This window comes from Rhipicephalus microplus, chromosome 8, assembly GCF_043290135.1.
Source record: "Rhipicephalus microplus isolate Deutch F79 chromosome 8, USDA_Rmic, whole genome shotgun sequence".
NCBI classification, from domain to species: Eukaryota; Metazoa; Arthropoda; class Arachnida; order Ixodida; family Ixodidae; genus Rhipicephalus; species Rhipicephalus microplus.
The window spans coordinates 25,341,006-25,356,810 of NC_134707.1; the positions used below are offsets into that span (position 1 = coordinate 25,341,006).

The following is a 15,805-nucleotide window of genomic DNA, read 5'->3' on the forward strand; positions in this document are numbered from 1 at the left end:
TGCTGAAGGCGAAGAAGGCTGTTGTGCAAGACCAGAAACTAAGTGCTTGTGACGTCTAATGATGTGCATAGTTTCAAGAGAAGACTGTTGTCCCCAATAAGGGACGACTGTTTTATAAAGCTTATCGTATGGCACAGAAGATGAAGTGTACCGTGAGTGCCCGATGAATTTGATGTGAGAAAGTGCGAATAGAAGCAAACTAAACTGTCCACGAAGGAAGACAACATGCGGTGATGACTTGATCTTCGCTAAGTTTAAGCACCTGCTACGAAAATCTGTATGAATACTGGCAAGAGCCGAAGACGGGTGTGAAGCAAGGACGAGGTCATTTAATTGGCAAGTCTTCGCCGAATTCAGATTGCGAGGTCGACAAAGTGAACTGCAGCGATTTTTTGAAGACGGGTGATAACGGTTCCTAAAACGACTCCTCACTGTTCATGTGCCCCTAATATTCATTCGCAGTGCTATAGGATATTCACCGCGTGCACCCACTAATGTAATTTGATCGACACCAATAGTTAGACTGAAAATCACCATGAGTAAGAATAAGTACAAGCGACAACCGTGCCGTCGACAGGATTCTAACAATAGCAATCAGAAGGAGGCATCGCGAACGGCGAAGATTGCGGCGGAACAAGTATCGCCTGGACGCGAGTTCGAAGGCTACCGGAACGATGGGTGCACCCGGCAAGACCTTCCGAAGAATAGACAGCACCGGTGGCAGAGAGTCCATGTAGGTCTTTTCATGGGCGCCTTCCTGTGTTCCTTGGCGGGTATTCTAGCCTTCGGAATGCTTCTCAAGAACTTCGAACTGTACTGCCCTCTCTTTGCCAACGTCAACGTGGTCCGCGATGAAGACAGCAGCAACGCCAGTGCGTCCGTTCACGCGAGGTACTACTCGGTCGACCACGCGAACAGTTCCTGGGGAGGCAAGCGGACGTGCGACTTTTGCCTCTTCACCACGGTGTCTTCATTCATCTACGCGTTTCTGTGGCTGTGGATATTCTGCTCCTTCTCTCGCAAGGTGGAAAACATCTCCGTAGCGTAAGTGCGCATGTTTTCATTCTATAACAAATAGTAATGCCTCTTCTTTAAAGATTTGTTGGCATACGAGCGCATGTGTCTGAAGCCTACGAATTCCGGCCTTATTCCCCCTCACAATATGAACACGTGCTAATGTTGATCAACTGCCGAGTTAATTGAATATAATTAGTGGTTATGAAAGGTAATGTACCACGCTTTTACCGCTGCCTTCCAACTGATTTCTTTTTTTTTTTCATATCGCTTCATGCACGTGGTTTCACATTACTGGCGTCTTTGTGGAGCAAATATAGGGAGATATTCCCAGCTGGCTTTCAGAAGCAACTGTATATTTTAGGCCACGCGTCAAGCTATAAGGTTTGGCTCACGTGTTATCAGAAGCCTTGGCTAACTAAGGATCGGTAGCGTTTTCTGACCATGCTCAAAAGTGTTGCAGAGACAAGCATGCTGGCTTATATAGGGTCTGTTCTCAAAAGTTTCAGATTTTAATCGTTATAAATTATTTATAAAATATCATTTTATAATCCTTTCAAAAATTTTCAAAGTGCTCTCTTCTTTCTCTATGACATAATTGCCAACGCTTCATTTGATCTCTAAAAATGCCCTGAAAGTCGTCAAAGCAAACGTTATTCTGTCAGGGTCGTCGAAAATTCTTTCACCGTCTGCCCCATGCTGATTTACTTTCAGGGTGTTTTTGTTTATCCACAACAATGCGAAGTCCGATGGTACCAGCTAGAACTAGGCTGTACGTTGGCTGATGTAGCATTGACACACCGATTCTGGCCAGCTGCCCGGAGACAATTAGCGCTGTGCAGCTTTTCCTTCACCTCGCTCGTCAGGACTTCTGCCATCATTTTCGAGCAGAGTTTCTTCAATATAAGCTCCTTCGTCAAAGTGCAACGAATGATTGTTTTACTCATTACATACTCCTCTGCGACCATCCGCACACTAAATCACCTGTCCTCGAGAAAGTTTCATGCTCTTTTTGCACCGGTGCATCCATTTATGGTTTCGACGGACGTCCCTAGCATAAGTGTGCGTAGAGTTCCCCTTCAGGACGGAGGGGGAAGAGAAGGTTACATAGTTGGTTACCCCCTCCCCCCTATTGTTCTAAGTGGTCGCGTCGATGACAGGCTTTCCACGGCTTCTAGAAACCTCGTGCCGGATGAAAGTCAGTTTTGTTTCATAGCGTTGTCTCTGTAAGCTTCCTGAAGCATTTCCAGCGTCCGCCTCCCTCCCACACACAAAACTACATTGCATAACGCTGCTCTATAAACTGGTCAATATTCTTTTTTTGGGGGGGAGGGGAGGCAGTAGATATATTCCTCTGCGGAAAACGTGACCTGCTGAACGACTGCCAGCAGACAGCTTATCCTCCACTAACTTCCCCACACGAAGCACCACTCCTCAAGGTGGCGTTTCCGTCTACCGAAAATATTTCCGAGAACTTTTCAAATAGAACTGCATGACTCCATGAAAGTGCTGCAGCAAGATTGCTCCACAAGCTGAGCTGTGGGCAAGGACCAATTCAGGGCTTAAACGAAGGAGAGATACAGAAAATCTATCTATCTATCTATCTATCTATCTATCTATCTATCTATCTATCTATCTATCTATCTATCTATCTATCTATCTATCTATCTATCTATCTATCTATCTATCTATCTATCTATCTATCTATCTATCTATCTATCTATCTATCTATCTATCTATCTATCTATCTATCTATCTATCTATCTATCTATCTATTTGTCTTATTTATCTTATATTATCTAAATTTATCTAGATTTATCTAAAGACACACGCAACATCTATGAAACATCAAGGGCAAATATATGCTATAACATACTTAAAACCAATTTCAATGGACGTGTCACGTGACTCAGCGAGATACGGAGCCCCTGCTGGTTGGTCGCGGCTCTGCGTGTGCTAGCTGTAAGTGCAGTGTCCACTCCCGCATGCTCTCGCGTGTGCCGCCACGACAATTTTGCGTGGTTGCTTGGCCAGCTGTGCTTACGTTGCTACCGGAACTGCCAAGCTCGGTGCTCTTCCAAACGGAGAGTCCCACTCGGAGGTCTAAAAACGTCTCTAAATAAATAACTATCGCGCACTCTCGCAAATTAGGTTTCCTGTCGTGATAAGTGGGTCACAGCTATCGCAAGAACAACAATACATCGTGCAAAATTTAAAGTCTCCCATCATTGGAAATTAAGCCCTCATAGGACCGCAATATATATATATATATATATATATATATATATATATATATATATATATATATATATATATATATATATATATATATATATGGAGAGGTCATGGTCGGAAAAGCCCATGATGAAGAAGTGAGAATGATGGAATAAACATGGCGTATGAGCCGGGCCACGTCTCCGACTCATCATAACGTCACACAGGTCGACAGGATTCCTCCTCCCTCCGTCAGACTAACAACCACAAAAAAAAAAAAACTGAACATGCATGGCTTATAAGTGAACAGTGTCAAAAAGGGCAGATTGTTCCATCTCCCTGGAAAGTTCCGTAAACACACTGCAGTTTCACACGAGAGTGCAGCAGTCCAGTGACCGCTGGATGCCGATGACATATTCGAACTGCCGATGCTACTAGGCGTCCCAACATTGCTCAGTCCCCCCAAGAGTTCAAGCAGTATTGCCAGTACGCATGTGTAGCTCGCACCGTCCGGAAGGCAACAGTCAACGTCGCCCACCAGAGTTGATATGCAATTCACTGGACTGCTTCCTCGGCCTTCAATATTTAATGAAATTGTGGAACTCCGTCGGGACGTGAAGTTGAATTCGGGCGTTATTCTGTTAAATATCTTCTTGATTTCGTTGTGGTTTGTAACCAGTGCCATCTTTCATGTTTCATGGGGAGGGGGAATCATGTGACATATGAAGCCGTGGTGGAAGAAGCCGAGGATCAAGGCGTAAGAAGGAAATAAACAAAATAAACAAGGCGTATGAGCCGGGCTACGTCTGCGAGTCATCATAATGTCACACACACACACACACACACACACACACACACACACACACACACACACACACACACACACACACACACACACACACACACACACACACACACACACACACACACACACACACACACACACATGCGCGCACGCGTGTGTGTAAGCACAGAAACCTGGTAGAGTTTGCACTGATCTATGAAGCCACTTAGGATTTTGTATTTAGCTGTTACAAATTAGGCCAATTTCTTCGTGTTTGAATTGGCTCGTAAAATAAGTCTAAAATGAGTGGAATGTACGGTATAGTGATATTTTCCAACGAAATTATGTCGTCTTTGTGCTTCCACTGGTGCCGCCTTTCGTCGTATGGGCGTAATATGGATGACTCGACTTGGAGAGCGAGTGGTCCTTCCTGGCGAAAGGCGCCCTGTTCGAGATTGTCGGCAGAGCTTTTTGATTCTTGGAATCTATTGAAAGCTTTGAAAAGTACTCCATCTATTCTTCTAAGTTCGTTTTACGCCACCCCGTATCAGATCACCTCTTCTCCAAGGAACAGATCGGTGCCCCACATATTCATTTCATACGTCTTCCATTTCAAATATAGCGTCCGGAAGTGACAGAAGGACATTCTACGGTAGCACGCAACTCGAGAAGAAACACTATACGAGAGACTAAGAAGAAAGTGAGCCTTTTTAGATGCGGAAGCATCTTATACTCGCGCCTTGTAGTGCGCCGTCCGCGCCGTCCGCACCGCTTCTCGAACATTCGACAGCTGACGCGCGCGCATGCGCCGTCGCCCACTCTTCCACCATCTGTGCATCCCTTCCTCCTCTACACACCGCGCGTGCTTCACTCCTCCACCATCTGTGCACCCTTCCTCCTCTACACACCGCGTTCGACATCTACAATTCTCCTGATTCTCCAGTGGACGCGCATGTGGCGTCGCGCTTCGAGAACATTCAACAGCTGACAGTGCATGCGCCGTCGAGCTGTATATATACTCAAGGTCGGCGCTTGCTCGCTATGTTGCCGCTCGTCGGTTGGTTTGTACGGCGCGTCGACGTCCAAGGTCGCGGTGAAATGAATTCCAACGAATCCACAAACACAATGATCGACGTCCCTTCGACCAGCGCCGCCCTTTCGCATACGTGTGTACGTGTTCACTCATTTAACACCCCCTCCTACAACCACGTTAACCAATTTAGTCATCGACCCAAGTAAGTCGCAATTTAACACCCCATTTCACAACCACGTTAACCAATTTAGCCATCGACCCAAGTAAGTCGCACTTTAACACCCCGTTAACCAATTATATGCTCCGCATCCTCCTCAGTGTTCCCCCGATGGAAGCTGCGGGCAATTTTTTTTATATTCGCGTGTTGTTTTACTACATCATGTAATTCAGCAAGTACCAACTCGCGCAAGCGAAACTAGTTGTGGAACAATAAAACGACAGTGAGGCAACTAGGACACTAATGAAACAGAGTGGATCTGGTCGTGGTGGTTCTTTTGGTTAGAATTGTGCACGCAGCACTGGTTTTAACTACTGCGGCTCAGCTTGATTTTAACAGATGTTAGACTCGGCTCACTTTTTATCGGAAACGGCCTTTTTTAGTTCACGTTATGACCAGAACGCCCAAGAGCTGGTGGTGTCCACTTTCTCGTCCTTGTCTTTCTTTTGCGCCACTTCTACGCCATAACGAATTGCTACACCAACTCGCTCGACTCTCCGTTTTGCTTCAGAAATTGCCCTTTGGCCTGGGATTACAACTGTTTCAGAAATTAGCCCTGTTCAGGTTTCCGCATATGGCTCTTTTTAAAATAGAAGGAAAAGGAAAGGGAAGTCGCACTGAGAAGGAGTGATATGCAAGGGCCGAGGAATTACAGGCTACCCACTCCGCTGTTTTCTCACTCTTCGCGCCACTAGTGCGTTTAGGTGCCATTGTCGTGTTCCCTTGGAGGGGGGGGGGGCTGCAATCACGTGTTGTTGTGTCGCGGGTGACGGAGGGGAGAGCAGTACTCGCAAGGGATTTTTTTTTGGAGGGGAGGGGGGAGCTGTTAATGTGGCTCGATGGAAGCAATTGCCCCTTTTGCACCCCCCCCCCCCCCCCGCGACGCTAATGAATCGGGGCCAAATATCTTCATTCCAGTTGGCTTCTGTTTTAAGTATACACTGCAGTATCGCAGCGAAATTGAGGCCACTTTCGTGGGTGCAACAACGCTGTGCATAGATATCCGAGGTTTTACGTCCTAAAACTACGATGCGGTTACGAGAGACGCCATAGTGGAGGGCTCCGGAAATTTTGACCATCTGATCTTCTTTAGCGGGCACTGACGTCACACAGTACACGATGTAAGGGTGCTTACACCTCTTGTAAAGTTGCTTGCGCCTGGTAGCACACATGCATCGCACAGAAGGCACATTTAGATGTGAAACAACTTTATTCGGTCCACAATAGACGCGAGTAAACTCAGCGTCACCTGGCTAAATTATTCATTGGTAGGTGGCGTTGTGCTCACGAGCGTTCATCACCACCACCGTCATCACCATGGTTAGAATGGTAGCGCCGGCAGTGACACCTGGTGGTAAGCCTAGGTGGCGGCACACGTGAAATAAACGGGCTTCTTTGGCGGGTGGTGGTTCTCACGAACGGTGTCTGTAGCGATGGGTCCACGGTGCGCGGCACAGCGTGTTTCGCACCGGGGGTCCTCGTAGTATGTCAAGCATTGGTGAAGCCACCTTGTGTGTGTTCTTGTGTTAGTTATGTTGTTAAGTGTTGTGTAACTTTATGTAAGATGGTTTTAGCGCCTTGATCACAATTTATGTATAATTCGGCTAACGATATTGTCGATCTAAAAGTAATTAAATCGATGTGTGTTGTTTTTGTTCGTTCCGACCGTCTCTACTGTGTCCGTTCACTCCAAGGGCGTGGCACGGCCCTTACCATTTCGTCTCCTTCAAAAGGCGACCACTACGATTAGAATCGAACCCGCGATCTTCGGGTCAGCAGCCGAGCACATTAGCCGCTATTCCGCCCTAGGCGAGCAACGCTGTGCAAAGAAGCGCGCAAAACTACAGAACCAGTTCACCAAATTATGTGTCTGGGAGGGAGAGATCAACACTGAAAATGGCGTATACAATTTTCAACAATTTAATGTACGTATAACCTGCGGGTGTGTGCCCCGCCAGAAAAATGCCAGCTGACACATCTTTCAGCCATGGGCTGCATTTCGCGCACAACAGAAATCACCATTTCGTCGTGCAGTATTTTTGTCATCACTATACCCATAGAGGTTGGGAATCGAGTACTTTGGAGGACCCAAGTGCGTGATTGTGGATTCTTTTTGTTAGTTTCACTGCATTACTGTGAAAACAACTGATGAACAAGGCGCGAGAATAGGACGCGCCGGTCAGTGGTGAAGGCAAGATCATACCGCCGCCACTCGATTCCCCGGCCATTTCTTCAGCTCATGTGCATTTTGATCATGAGCGGTGAGCAGACCTCCTGTAGCTCTTTTAGCTTCGCCTGTATGTCTGCTGCCACCAGATTCGGGTTGTGCTCTAGCCACTCATTGGCTTCCTTGCACCTGGACAGCACTTTCTCCTTCGCCTCATTTGGGATCTTGTCCCCGACAACTTCTTTGATGACCTGCTGGACGCTGTACACGTAGCTCTGCAGCGAGTTCTTCGAGTCGATGCGCTCCCTTTGTGCTATATCATCCAGTCGGTACATCTCTGCTTCCTTCAACATTCGCTCTATATCGGCGTGAGAAAGCCGACCTTTCTCGTTATTGATGCAGAGGGACTGCGCATGCCTCGTGCTCTTGTCCTTGGCTAACACGTTGAGTATGCCGTTCTGGTCGATGTCGAAAGTCACATCTATATTGGGCACGCCCCGCGGAGCTGGCGGTATGCCAGTCAGTAGGAAGCGACCCAGGCGATGGTTGTCTTTGGTCATGGTACGCTCACCTTCGTAGACTTCGATAGTGACTCTGGTCTGGTTGTCGAAGTACGTCGTATACAGCTTGGAAGCATTGCACGGTACTTTGGTGTTCCGATTGATGATATTGCTCATGACGCCACCCACCGTCTCGACGCCTAGGGACAGTGGTGCCACGTCCAGAAGCTCGACGTCCTTGATGGTCTCGTCCGTGATGTTGGCCGACAGGGCGGCGCTGATGGCCGCCCCATAGGCGATCGCCTCGTCCGGGTTGATTTTGAAATTGGGCTCCTTGTCATTGAAGAATTCCTTAATGAGCCTCTGGATCCGGGGAATGCGTGTCGACCCTCCTACCAAGACGATGTCGTCGACCTTCATTTTGTCTGTCTTGGAGTCGTCCAGCGCCCTCTGGATTGGTTTCAGGATGATCTTGAAGAGGTCCAGGCACAACTCCTCGAACTGGGCACGCGTGATCTTAATATAGAAGTCGCAACCGACGAAGAGGTTCTCAATCTCGATGCTAGTCTCCGTAACGGAGGAGAGGACGCGTTTGGCCCGTTCGGCCGCGGTTCGCAGTCTGCGTAGGGCGCGCCCCTTGTTAGAGATGTTAACGCCGAACTTGCGTTTGATCTCATCTATAAAGTAGTCCACCAGACGGCTGTCGAAATCTTCGCCCCCAAGGTGGGTGTCTCCCGCCGTTGCAAGTACATCAAATTTTTTGGACTTCTTGATGGATAGAAGGGAAACGTCGAACGTGCCACCACCGAGGTCTACGATGAGAACGAGCTTCTCACCGCTGGCTACCTTGTCTAGGCCATAGGCTAGGGCTGCTGCAGTCGGTTCGTTCAGCATCTTGGGCACATGTAGACCGGCAATGGTGGTGGCGTCCTTGGTCGCTTGACGCTGGGAATCATTGAAGTAGGCTGGCACGGTGACGCAGGCGAACGTGACTTTCTGGCCGAGGTATGCCTCGGCGACCTCCCGCATCTTGGTCAGTATCATGGCCGATATCTCCTCCGGGTTGAACACTTTCTCCTCGCCTTTGTAGTATACCTTTATTTTAGGAATGTTGTGTTCGTTGATGACGGTGAAAGGCAAGTACTTCAAGTCATCCTGTAGGTCGGGGTCGTCGAACGTGCGCCCGATGAGCCGCTTGGAGGCGTACACGGTGTTGTTTGGGTACAGGGCCGCCTGCGCCTTGGCAGAGTCGCCGATGAGTCGCTCAGTGTATGTGAAGGAGACGTAGCTGGGAGTTGTCCGGTTGCCCTGGTCGTTGACGATGATCTCAACTTTACCGTGCTGGTAGATGCCCACGCACGAGTAGGTGGTGCCCAGGTCAATGCCAATGGCCGGATCGTTCGGATTGGCAGCCATGGCAGTTGTGAAACTGTGGCTGCCCCCCGTGGGGTTCATTGTTAGTCAGCGGTGCGGTGCCGGAGGCCCAGACTCAAAGTTTAGGAGGCCCGCAGCGTAACGACCGAGCCCGTGACTAGATGACAGGACCTCGGACGATCTTTCGGAATGCTCTCTCGGTGGCGGAGCTGTTCAGCTCCCAGCACGCTGTACCGAGTGCGCGTGCTCCACTAGGCACTTCATTTTCATAAACCCGCCCAACCTCTGCACTGGGATGCATATTTATTTTGGTGGCCTTCGCCCGCTGTTGCTAAAAGGGTACTTATAGTGGGGTGGAGGATGAAAAAAAAAAGATGCCAGACCATTCACACCATTAGTTATAGCTGATGAAAAACGTGGTATATACTCACTTTTCAGCACGTACAACCGAAATTTTATCCGGAATTAAATAGAAGTATATTAGCTGCCGCAGCCACCCGTAGCTATCACAATATCCCGTGAACATCCTGTATCCTATATAACAATAGGTATTTCAGAAATAGTATTAAGACATAGGTTCAAACGAATCGCAGTGACATGGTATCACATTAGATCAAGAAAGATCCGTTTGTAGCTGCATAATAGAACCCTTTCAGCTTGAAAAATTTTTTGATCGATAATTGAGCTATCGGTATAGCGCAGCTCGAAAGTGATGAATATTCCGCTGGAATGTGACCGAATTCTAGCAAGCCGGGAAATAACAAAGTTCTAGCTGTAGAGATTTCTTGAATGGGCGAGTCGGTCGAGACACAATTACAATTCTCCTAGGTGCACCAGATCCGAACGACATTCTTTCCGGCAGATGATATTATAGACGCCCGGTCACATGGGACTGGAAGGGAACGAAAAGGCTGACAGGGTGGCTTCAGGGTGCACAACAGACCTATCAGCTCATGACACCACCTCTGAGGAGCCTATCCCGGTCCCGTATGCGTACAGGGCCATCCTAAATTACTACAAGGGACTCAGGCGTATCTACTCCCTCCCTCACAAGAATCTCATAAAGGAAGTAGTAGTCAGCTGGCGCCTAATCGAGACCGGAACTCATACGAACTTGCATTTTCTCAATAAAATGCCCCCAACAGCATACACGACGCGCTGCCCCTTGGTGCTCTGAGAAACTCACATCAATAGACACTACATAAAGCGGCCGGGCTATTCCCAGCCTGACCGTCATTGAGCAAGCGAGTGTGGAGTGGTGGTAGGAGTTGCTGTTCAGTGATAGCATTTACCATCGGAACATTTTAATCGACAGGACACGCAGGGTGGCAACTGCATGTGGAGTCCTGGACTGAGGACAGCCAGCACTGCTAGATGGCACTTGCGGACCAAGATGGCCCTGCACCACAGACCCCTCTATGTCAATAAATGTTTAGGCAGCGCACTCCGCTACACGCGACGCAACAATCCGTGTAGGAGGTGATGGCCTTCTGGAAGAGTATGCGGACCGAGATCGACAGACGGGATACAGCAAATTGTTCAGGTGTTCTACTTGGCCTAGAGATGCCGTGTTCCGCCTCGTGGTAATCTATGCGGAGCCTGGTGACAGCTGCAAACAGCTACCCTAGTCTACTGTTATATCACCGAATATACCCGAAGATCTATATCGCCAGCTTCTCTAAGGCCTGCCAGATAGGCCAGCGACCCTTACACTTTTCTGGTAATGCAAATCTAAAGCCAAACTTGTTCATCCCAATGTTTTGTTCTTCGGGAAGTTGCGAAGCCGCCCTGCACAACTCCAAGCTCGCCGACCAACTCTAGGCCGTCTAGCAGACCCCTGAAGTGGCGGAGAGGCAAGGCCTTGACCTCCCAACAAGACTAGACTTGAGCCCGGGCCAATAATTTACCGGACAATAGAAGATTTTGCCATCCATCCATCCATCCTTCTCGCGGCGTCAGGTACGAGTGATGCAAAAAGACATAATCGCGTGATGACGTCACCTTATGACTCCATGTTACTTCACACACACGATGTCATTGTAGCGCCCTCCTTGGGCGATGAACAGAACCGGAGAGCACGTGACCTCAAACGAAGAAAATGAAGACGTCGCTTGGCAGTGGCACGCGAAGGCACGGCTCGTGTTACCTGCTCGCTAGCTTACACACCAAGTGAGTTGAAAAAGATGGTTTCCGCCTCCGATTCATCTGAGGTGAATGTGAATGCATCATACGGGGCAACGCTCCGTACGTTATAGTCAGAACATGTGTGAAACACACACGCAAAAACAAAGGTTCAACAATTGCCTACCATCAATCATAACTGTGACAGATTAACATAAAACACCTACAAGCACGAACCCTTCACATTAATCGGTGACTTCAACATATAGAGAATATAGTCCTTAGGAATCAGCTTTGTTGTAGACTCATTGTGTAACTTTATGTTCCTTTCTGTCATTCAATTTATATCACTCACCTTCTGTCACTCACTTTACTCAGCTTACTCGGGTAACGTAAGCTCACTCACTTTTACAATAGCCAGAGCTTCGCCCACTCGACTCGATTAATTTCATGTAGATGCGTGGATTTTTCGCCTGGAGCTGAGGCAGTTTTCCTGTAATGATCAGAAACGACAGCATGGCCTTATGAAATGACACACATTGCCTCTCACAAATGGGCAACCCACTGTCCAGGCCACTTACATCAAAGGTATTTTGTCTTTATATATTATCACCGAAGAACGCGACAAAAGAGGTCCGAAGGAGCATATGCTTGCTCAGTACCCGCAAACACGTTCTCTCTTTCAGGAGGAGCAGCCCGTGGAAGATGGTACCGCCAGCACTATTCATCACCTGCATCTTCTCTTTGCTCGTTCTTACCTGCGCCATTTTGTTGACGATAGGCCAGGCCGCATTCTGCAACTCGCTAGAGCGGCATACTTTTGTCAGGTAAGAGCCATCCGTACTCTCTGTTTGTATGACGATGTTGATTGAAGCTTGAAAGGGACGCTCAAAAGAGACCTGTTCTACGTCCCAATACAATGACATGATTTTGAAAGACACACTGGTGGAGGGCTAAGAAATTCCGACCACCTGAGTTTCTTCATAACGCGCACATAAGTCTAAGTACACGGGCCTATTCTGTCTCCATCGAGAATGTGGCCGCCACGGCCGGGATTCGATCCTGCGACCTTTGGATGAAGAGTCGAGCACCGTAAGAGCTGTAGTCAATTTGGCGTGGTGGATAATTCCGATCAGAACTCTATCTTCACTCAGATATTAGATCTAGAATGAGTTATATAATTAAAAATAATTAAAGGAAAAACACATTTTAAACCGGGCGCCGCAACACCGAGGCCGGTAAGCCACAGGTGGCGCGACTTCCGCCCAAATGAAAGAGCGTTATTTGTGTTTAATTACTACATTTGGGCTGTTGTTGTACAGGCAAGAGAATGAAAAAAAAGGCAGATGGGTTAATTAAAGAAGTACTTCCGGCTTTCTTACCCATATAAATGAATGAGATTACAGACGAAAATAAAAGAAATTAAACAATGGGCACTCATGAAACAGCGTGGTGACATTCGCTTCGTCACGCCATCGTATCACTATGTTTTGTAAGTCTTTCAGATATATTGTATCACTGCTCTTCATTGAAAATTCCTTGTTAAGCTTAAGGTGGTAGTATAGTTTTATTGTATTTTGATCATACCACTTTTATATACGCAGGTTTACAGAAAATCGTTCGCTTAATATGCTCCGATATGTTGCATCCCTGCTCCTAATGAACAATAAAAGCTCGACACTCTTTGTGAGGCTTGAGTTGGTAGCATAGCCACAAACTTTCACAACCACAGGGCATCGCGTGATAGTGGTGTGACTATGGTAACGCGCGCGCCATTTGTTGGGCAAACTGTTGCCTCATTCTTTCTATTTATTAATATTTATTTGTAGTGGGTTTTACCCGGCTTATGTGGCACATGTACGTATTTATGATGATGATACTCTCACGATAAGCCGCACAAACTTCTGTGGCGCGTAGCTGTTAACTGGGGTAACAGCTGCCTTCATTTTTAGTGGACCAGTGGAGAGTAATGAGACTCGCCCAATGTCTGTGGCGACTACCCTTTCATGGTGCTCACAAGCGTCTACCCCGGATGTGAAAGACTCGACTATGAATAGCTTCACTATTAAAAGGGAAAATAGGGTGAGAGGGACGGAAGGGATATCAGTACAAAACATACGCGGCTGCCGTTCAGTAAAACAGTGAAAGGGGCTAATTCGTGGACGTTCATGTATGTCACCAAATATAGGAAAAAGTGGACGTATACAGTCGCGCTTAGACGGCAACTACATGGAAAAAAAGTTGGCGAATTAAATTCTCTCAGCGGTACTTGCTGAACTAATTTAACGTTTGTCGGTGTCATTGTTCAGGCTTTGGGTCACTTTAACCACAGCCAGCGTGTCCCAACCCATATTGAGGATGACCGTAGGTGTCGCAAGTACGTTCACTTGTTGTGCGTCCAGCTTGTTATTTAATCCCCTTGTCAGTGTCATACTAAGCGCCGTTCAACATGAGCGTTTGCAGGCTATAGACCCACGGATGAGCACTGCGTGATGCCAGTCGGCGTCGAGATACTGTAGCAAGAGAATCGATCGAATCTCTGTAAGGTCAGCCTTGGCATCATTTCGCCACCATCGTTTGCAACTATATATTGTGGGCTAAATGTAGAAGTATGCTCTTGCAGAAATTATGTTTGACACCATCGACTTGCAAGTGGAACGAACGCATCTCGTGCCGCGCACTGAAGATTGTGTTGTTGAACTCGCAGCTGCAGCGATGCTCAGGAGCTGCCCTGGAAGCCGGATGTCATCAAGATGGCCAATTTCCACACGCTCTTTACCAGAGCCGAAGTAAGCGCATGCGCACTCTACTACAATTTATTTTTTATCCGCTGTCTTATACCCCCCGATATCAGATGCCTAAAGCCGTGCATGCCTTTGATCAGCCGTGTTTGTGCGAAACACTCGCATATGCTGATTTCCGTTAGAATCAATACGACACGCATATATAATAGATATGTTGTTGGGTACCGGAAGCACCGGGTGAAAATGCAGTAAAGAAGTCTGTAGCTTAGCAAAGTGAAATGACGCATATTTTTTTCTTGTATTACAATAACAGTTCATTTCATAAAAACTTCGTTCACGGAGTGCTTTCGATGTATACGTAGGTGTTCGCAGTGCGCGCCTTCAAATGTTATCTTGTAGATTACTTAAGTTTCCACAACAAAGAAAAAAAAAACGTTTGCGCAGTTAGAGGAAAAAACCCCATCTCGGCTGATCAGATTTTCCCGGTTTTCGCGAAAATTTCGCAAGTAAGTCAAAAGATACCAAGTGGACATGAATAGTCCGATTGATATATCCACTGCTTTGGCAGTTCTGGACGTGCGAATGTCCGGTGGAGATCCTCAGAAATCCGCCAGCTATACAATGAACGTCCATAAAATGCTTAAGCGCCAGAAAACATTCGTCGAACGCACGATGGATGACGGAACCGGAATTTCTCTTCGCAGCTGGCCATCTGGCTTGCGGCGGCCTGCTGGTTCCTCAACTCTGTCCTGCTGTGCTGTCGCTGCGTCCTTCAACCTGACGTTTCGGCGACTGTAAACGTCGTTTCAACAACTACGACAACAGCCTGAGGAGACATCTCGTGCAGTTCAAGCAAGGAATGTTAACTGTTGGAGTCGACGTTTCAGCAACTTGTAGGCGACACACCCTCTAGTCGAAGACGGTTTCGCAAGAGCCTACCGGTCTCTGGCAACATTGGGCGTTCACCAGAAGACCACCCCAGAAAACATCTGGTTTAGCCTGTTTTTGCATGGTTTCAGCCTTTGTTGTTGGCCGCGGCTGCTTGTGTTCCGATATTTTATGCGAATAAAAGTATTCCGATGAAGCGCTCCCAACTCGGGCACAGCTTTGTCAAGCCAGGATGCAGTCTGCAAGCCTGAACTAATTTTACACGCTGGTCAAAACGTTCTGTTTTGATAACGAGAGAAAACTGGATTCCCGTTAAGAGCGCGTAGGCTTGTTCTTCCAACTTCATTAAAAAACAATGTAAAGCTCAGCGCACGCTAATGGCACAGAGACGATACTGAGACTTTGGATTAGTCGAAGGTCCCGGTTTCCGGGAACACATCAGTCGCTGTCGTCTCCCACTCATGGTAGATACGCGTACTGACGCGTGAAATGGGTAACAAAACATGAAAGCGAACACTGAAAATGTATCGCAAAGGTGTTTCTCGTATAGTATGAATGATAATAACGATGCGAACTGTTTGAAACAACATGGGGCATCGCCATGCTCTACACGAATCGTCGCACTGTGTACGTCATGGTGTCCACGTTTCGTTGTCGTTGCATTTGATTTTTTTTTTGAAAGCAAAGCCGACGAGTGGGCACTCATCTGTGCGAGCAAATTACTCATCGCCTGTCTTGCTGCCGCTAAT

The 15,805-nt window shown here is 47.5% G+C and overlaps 2 protein-coding genes and 1 long non-coding RNA gene across 3 annotated transcripts in view; 1 reads left to right on the plus strand and 2 right to left on the minus strand.

Annotated features, from left to right (window-relative positions):
* LOC142768878 (uncharacterized) overlaps positions 1 to 15,805 on the minus strand; it is a 31,612-nt gene that overhangs the window by 12,670 nt on the left and 3,137 nt on the right. The window lies entirely within an intron of this gene.
* On the plus strand, positions 266 to 15,126 carry LOC142768876 (transmembrane protein 179B-like). The gene is made up of 4 exons (XM_075871334.1): positions 266 to 1,044; positions 12,111 to 12,251; positions 14,132 to 14,213; positions 14,873 to 15,126. The coding sequence occupies exons 1-4, from the start codon at positions 536 to 538 to the stop codon at positions 14,996 to 14,998; spliced, it is 858 nt and encodes a 285-aa protein (XP_075727449.1). The 5' UTR covers positions 266 to 535; the 3' UTR covers positions 14,999 to 15,126.
* On the minus strand, positions 7,365 to 9,400 carry LOC119165265 (heat shock protein 68-like). The gene has a single exon (XM_075871332.1). The coding sequence runs from the start codon at positions 9,382 to 9,384 to the stop codon at positions 7,495 to 7,497; it is 1,890 nt and encodes a 629-aa protein (XP_075727447.1). The 5' UTR covers positions 9,385 to 9,400; the 3' UTR covers positions 7,365 to 7,494.

Bases quoted from the DNA above. Each gene is read 5' to 3' on its own strand.
- LOC142768876 (XM_075871334.1), top strand. From the start codon at position 536: ATGAGTAAGAATAAGTACAAGCGACAACCGTGCCGTCGACAGGATTCT. The intron at 12,252-14,131 runs GTAAGAGCCATC...TTGAACTCGCAG, and splicing joins GAGCGGCATACTTTTGTCAG to CTGCAGCGATGCTCAGGAGC. The intron at 14,214-14,872 runs GTAAGCGCATGC...TTCTCTTCGCAG, and splicing joins CGCTCTTTACCAGAGCCGAA to CTGGCCATCTGGCTTGCGGC.
- LOC119165265 (XM_075871332.1), bottom strand. From the start codon at position 9,384: ATGAACCCCACGGGGGGCAGCCACAGTTTCACAACTGCCATGGCTGCC.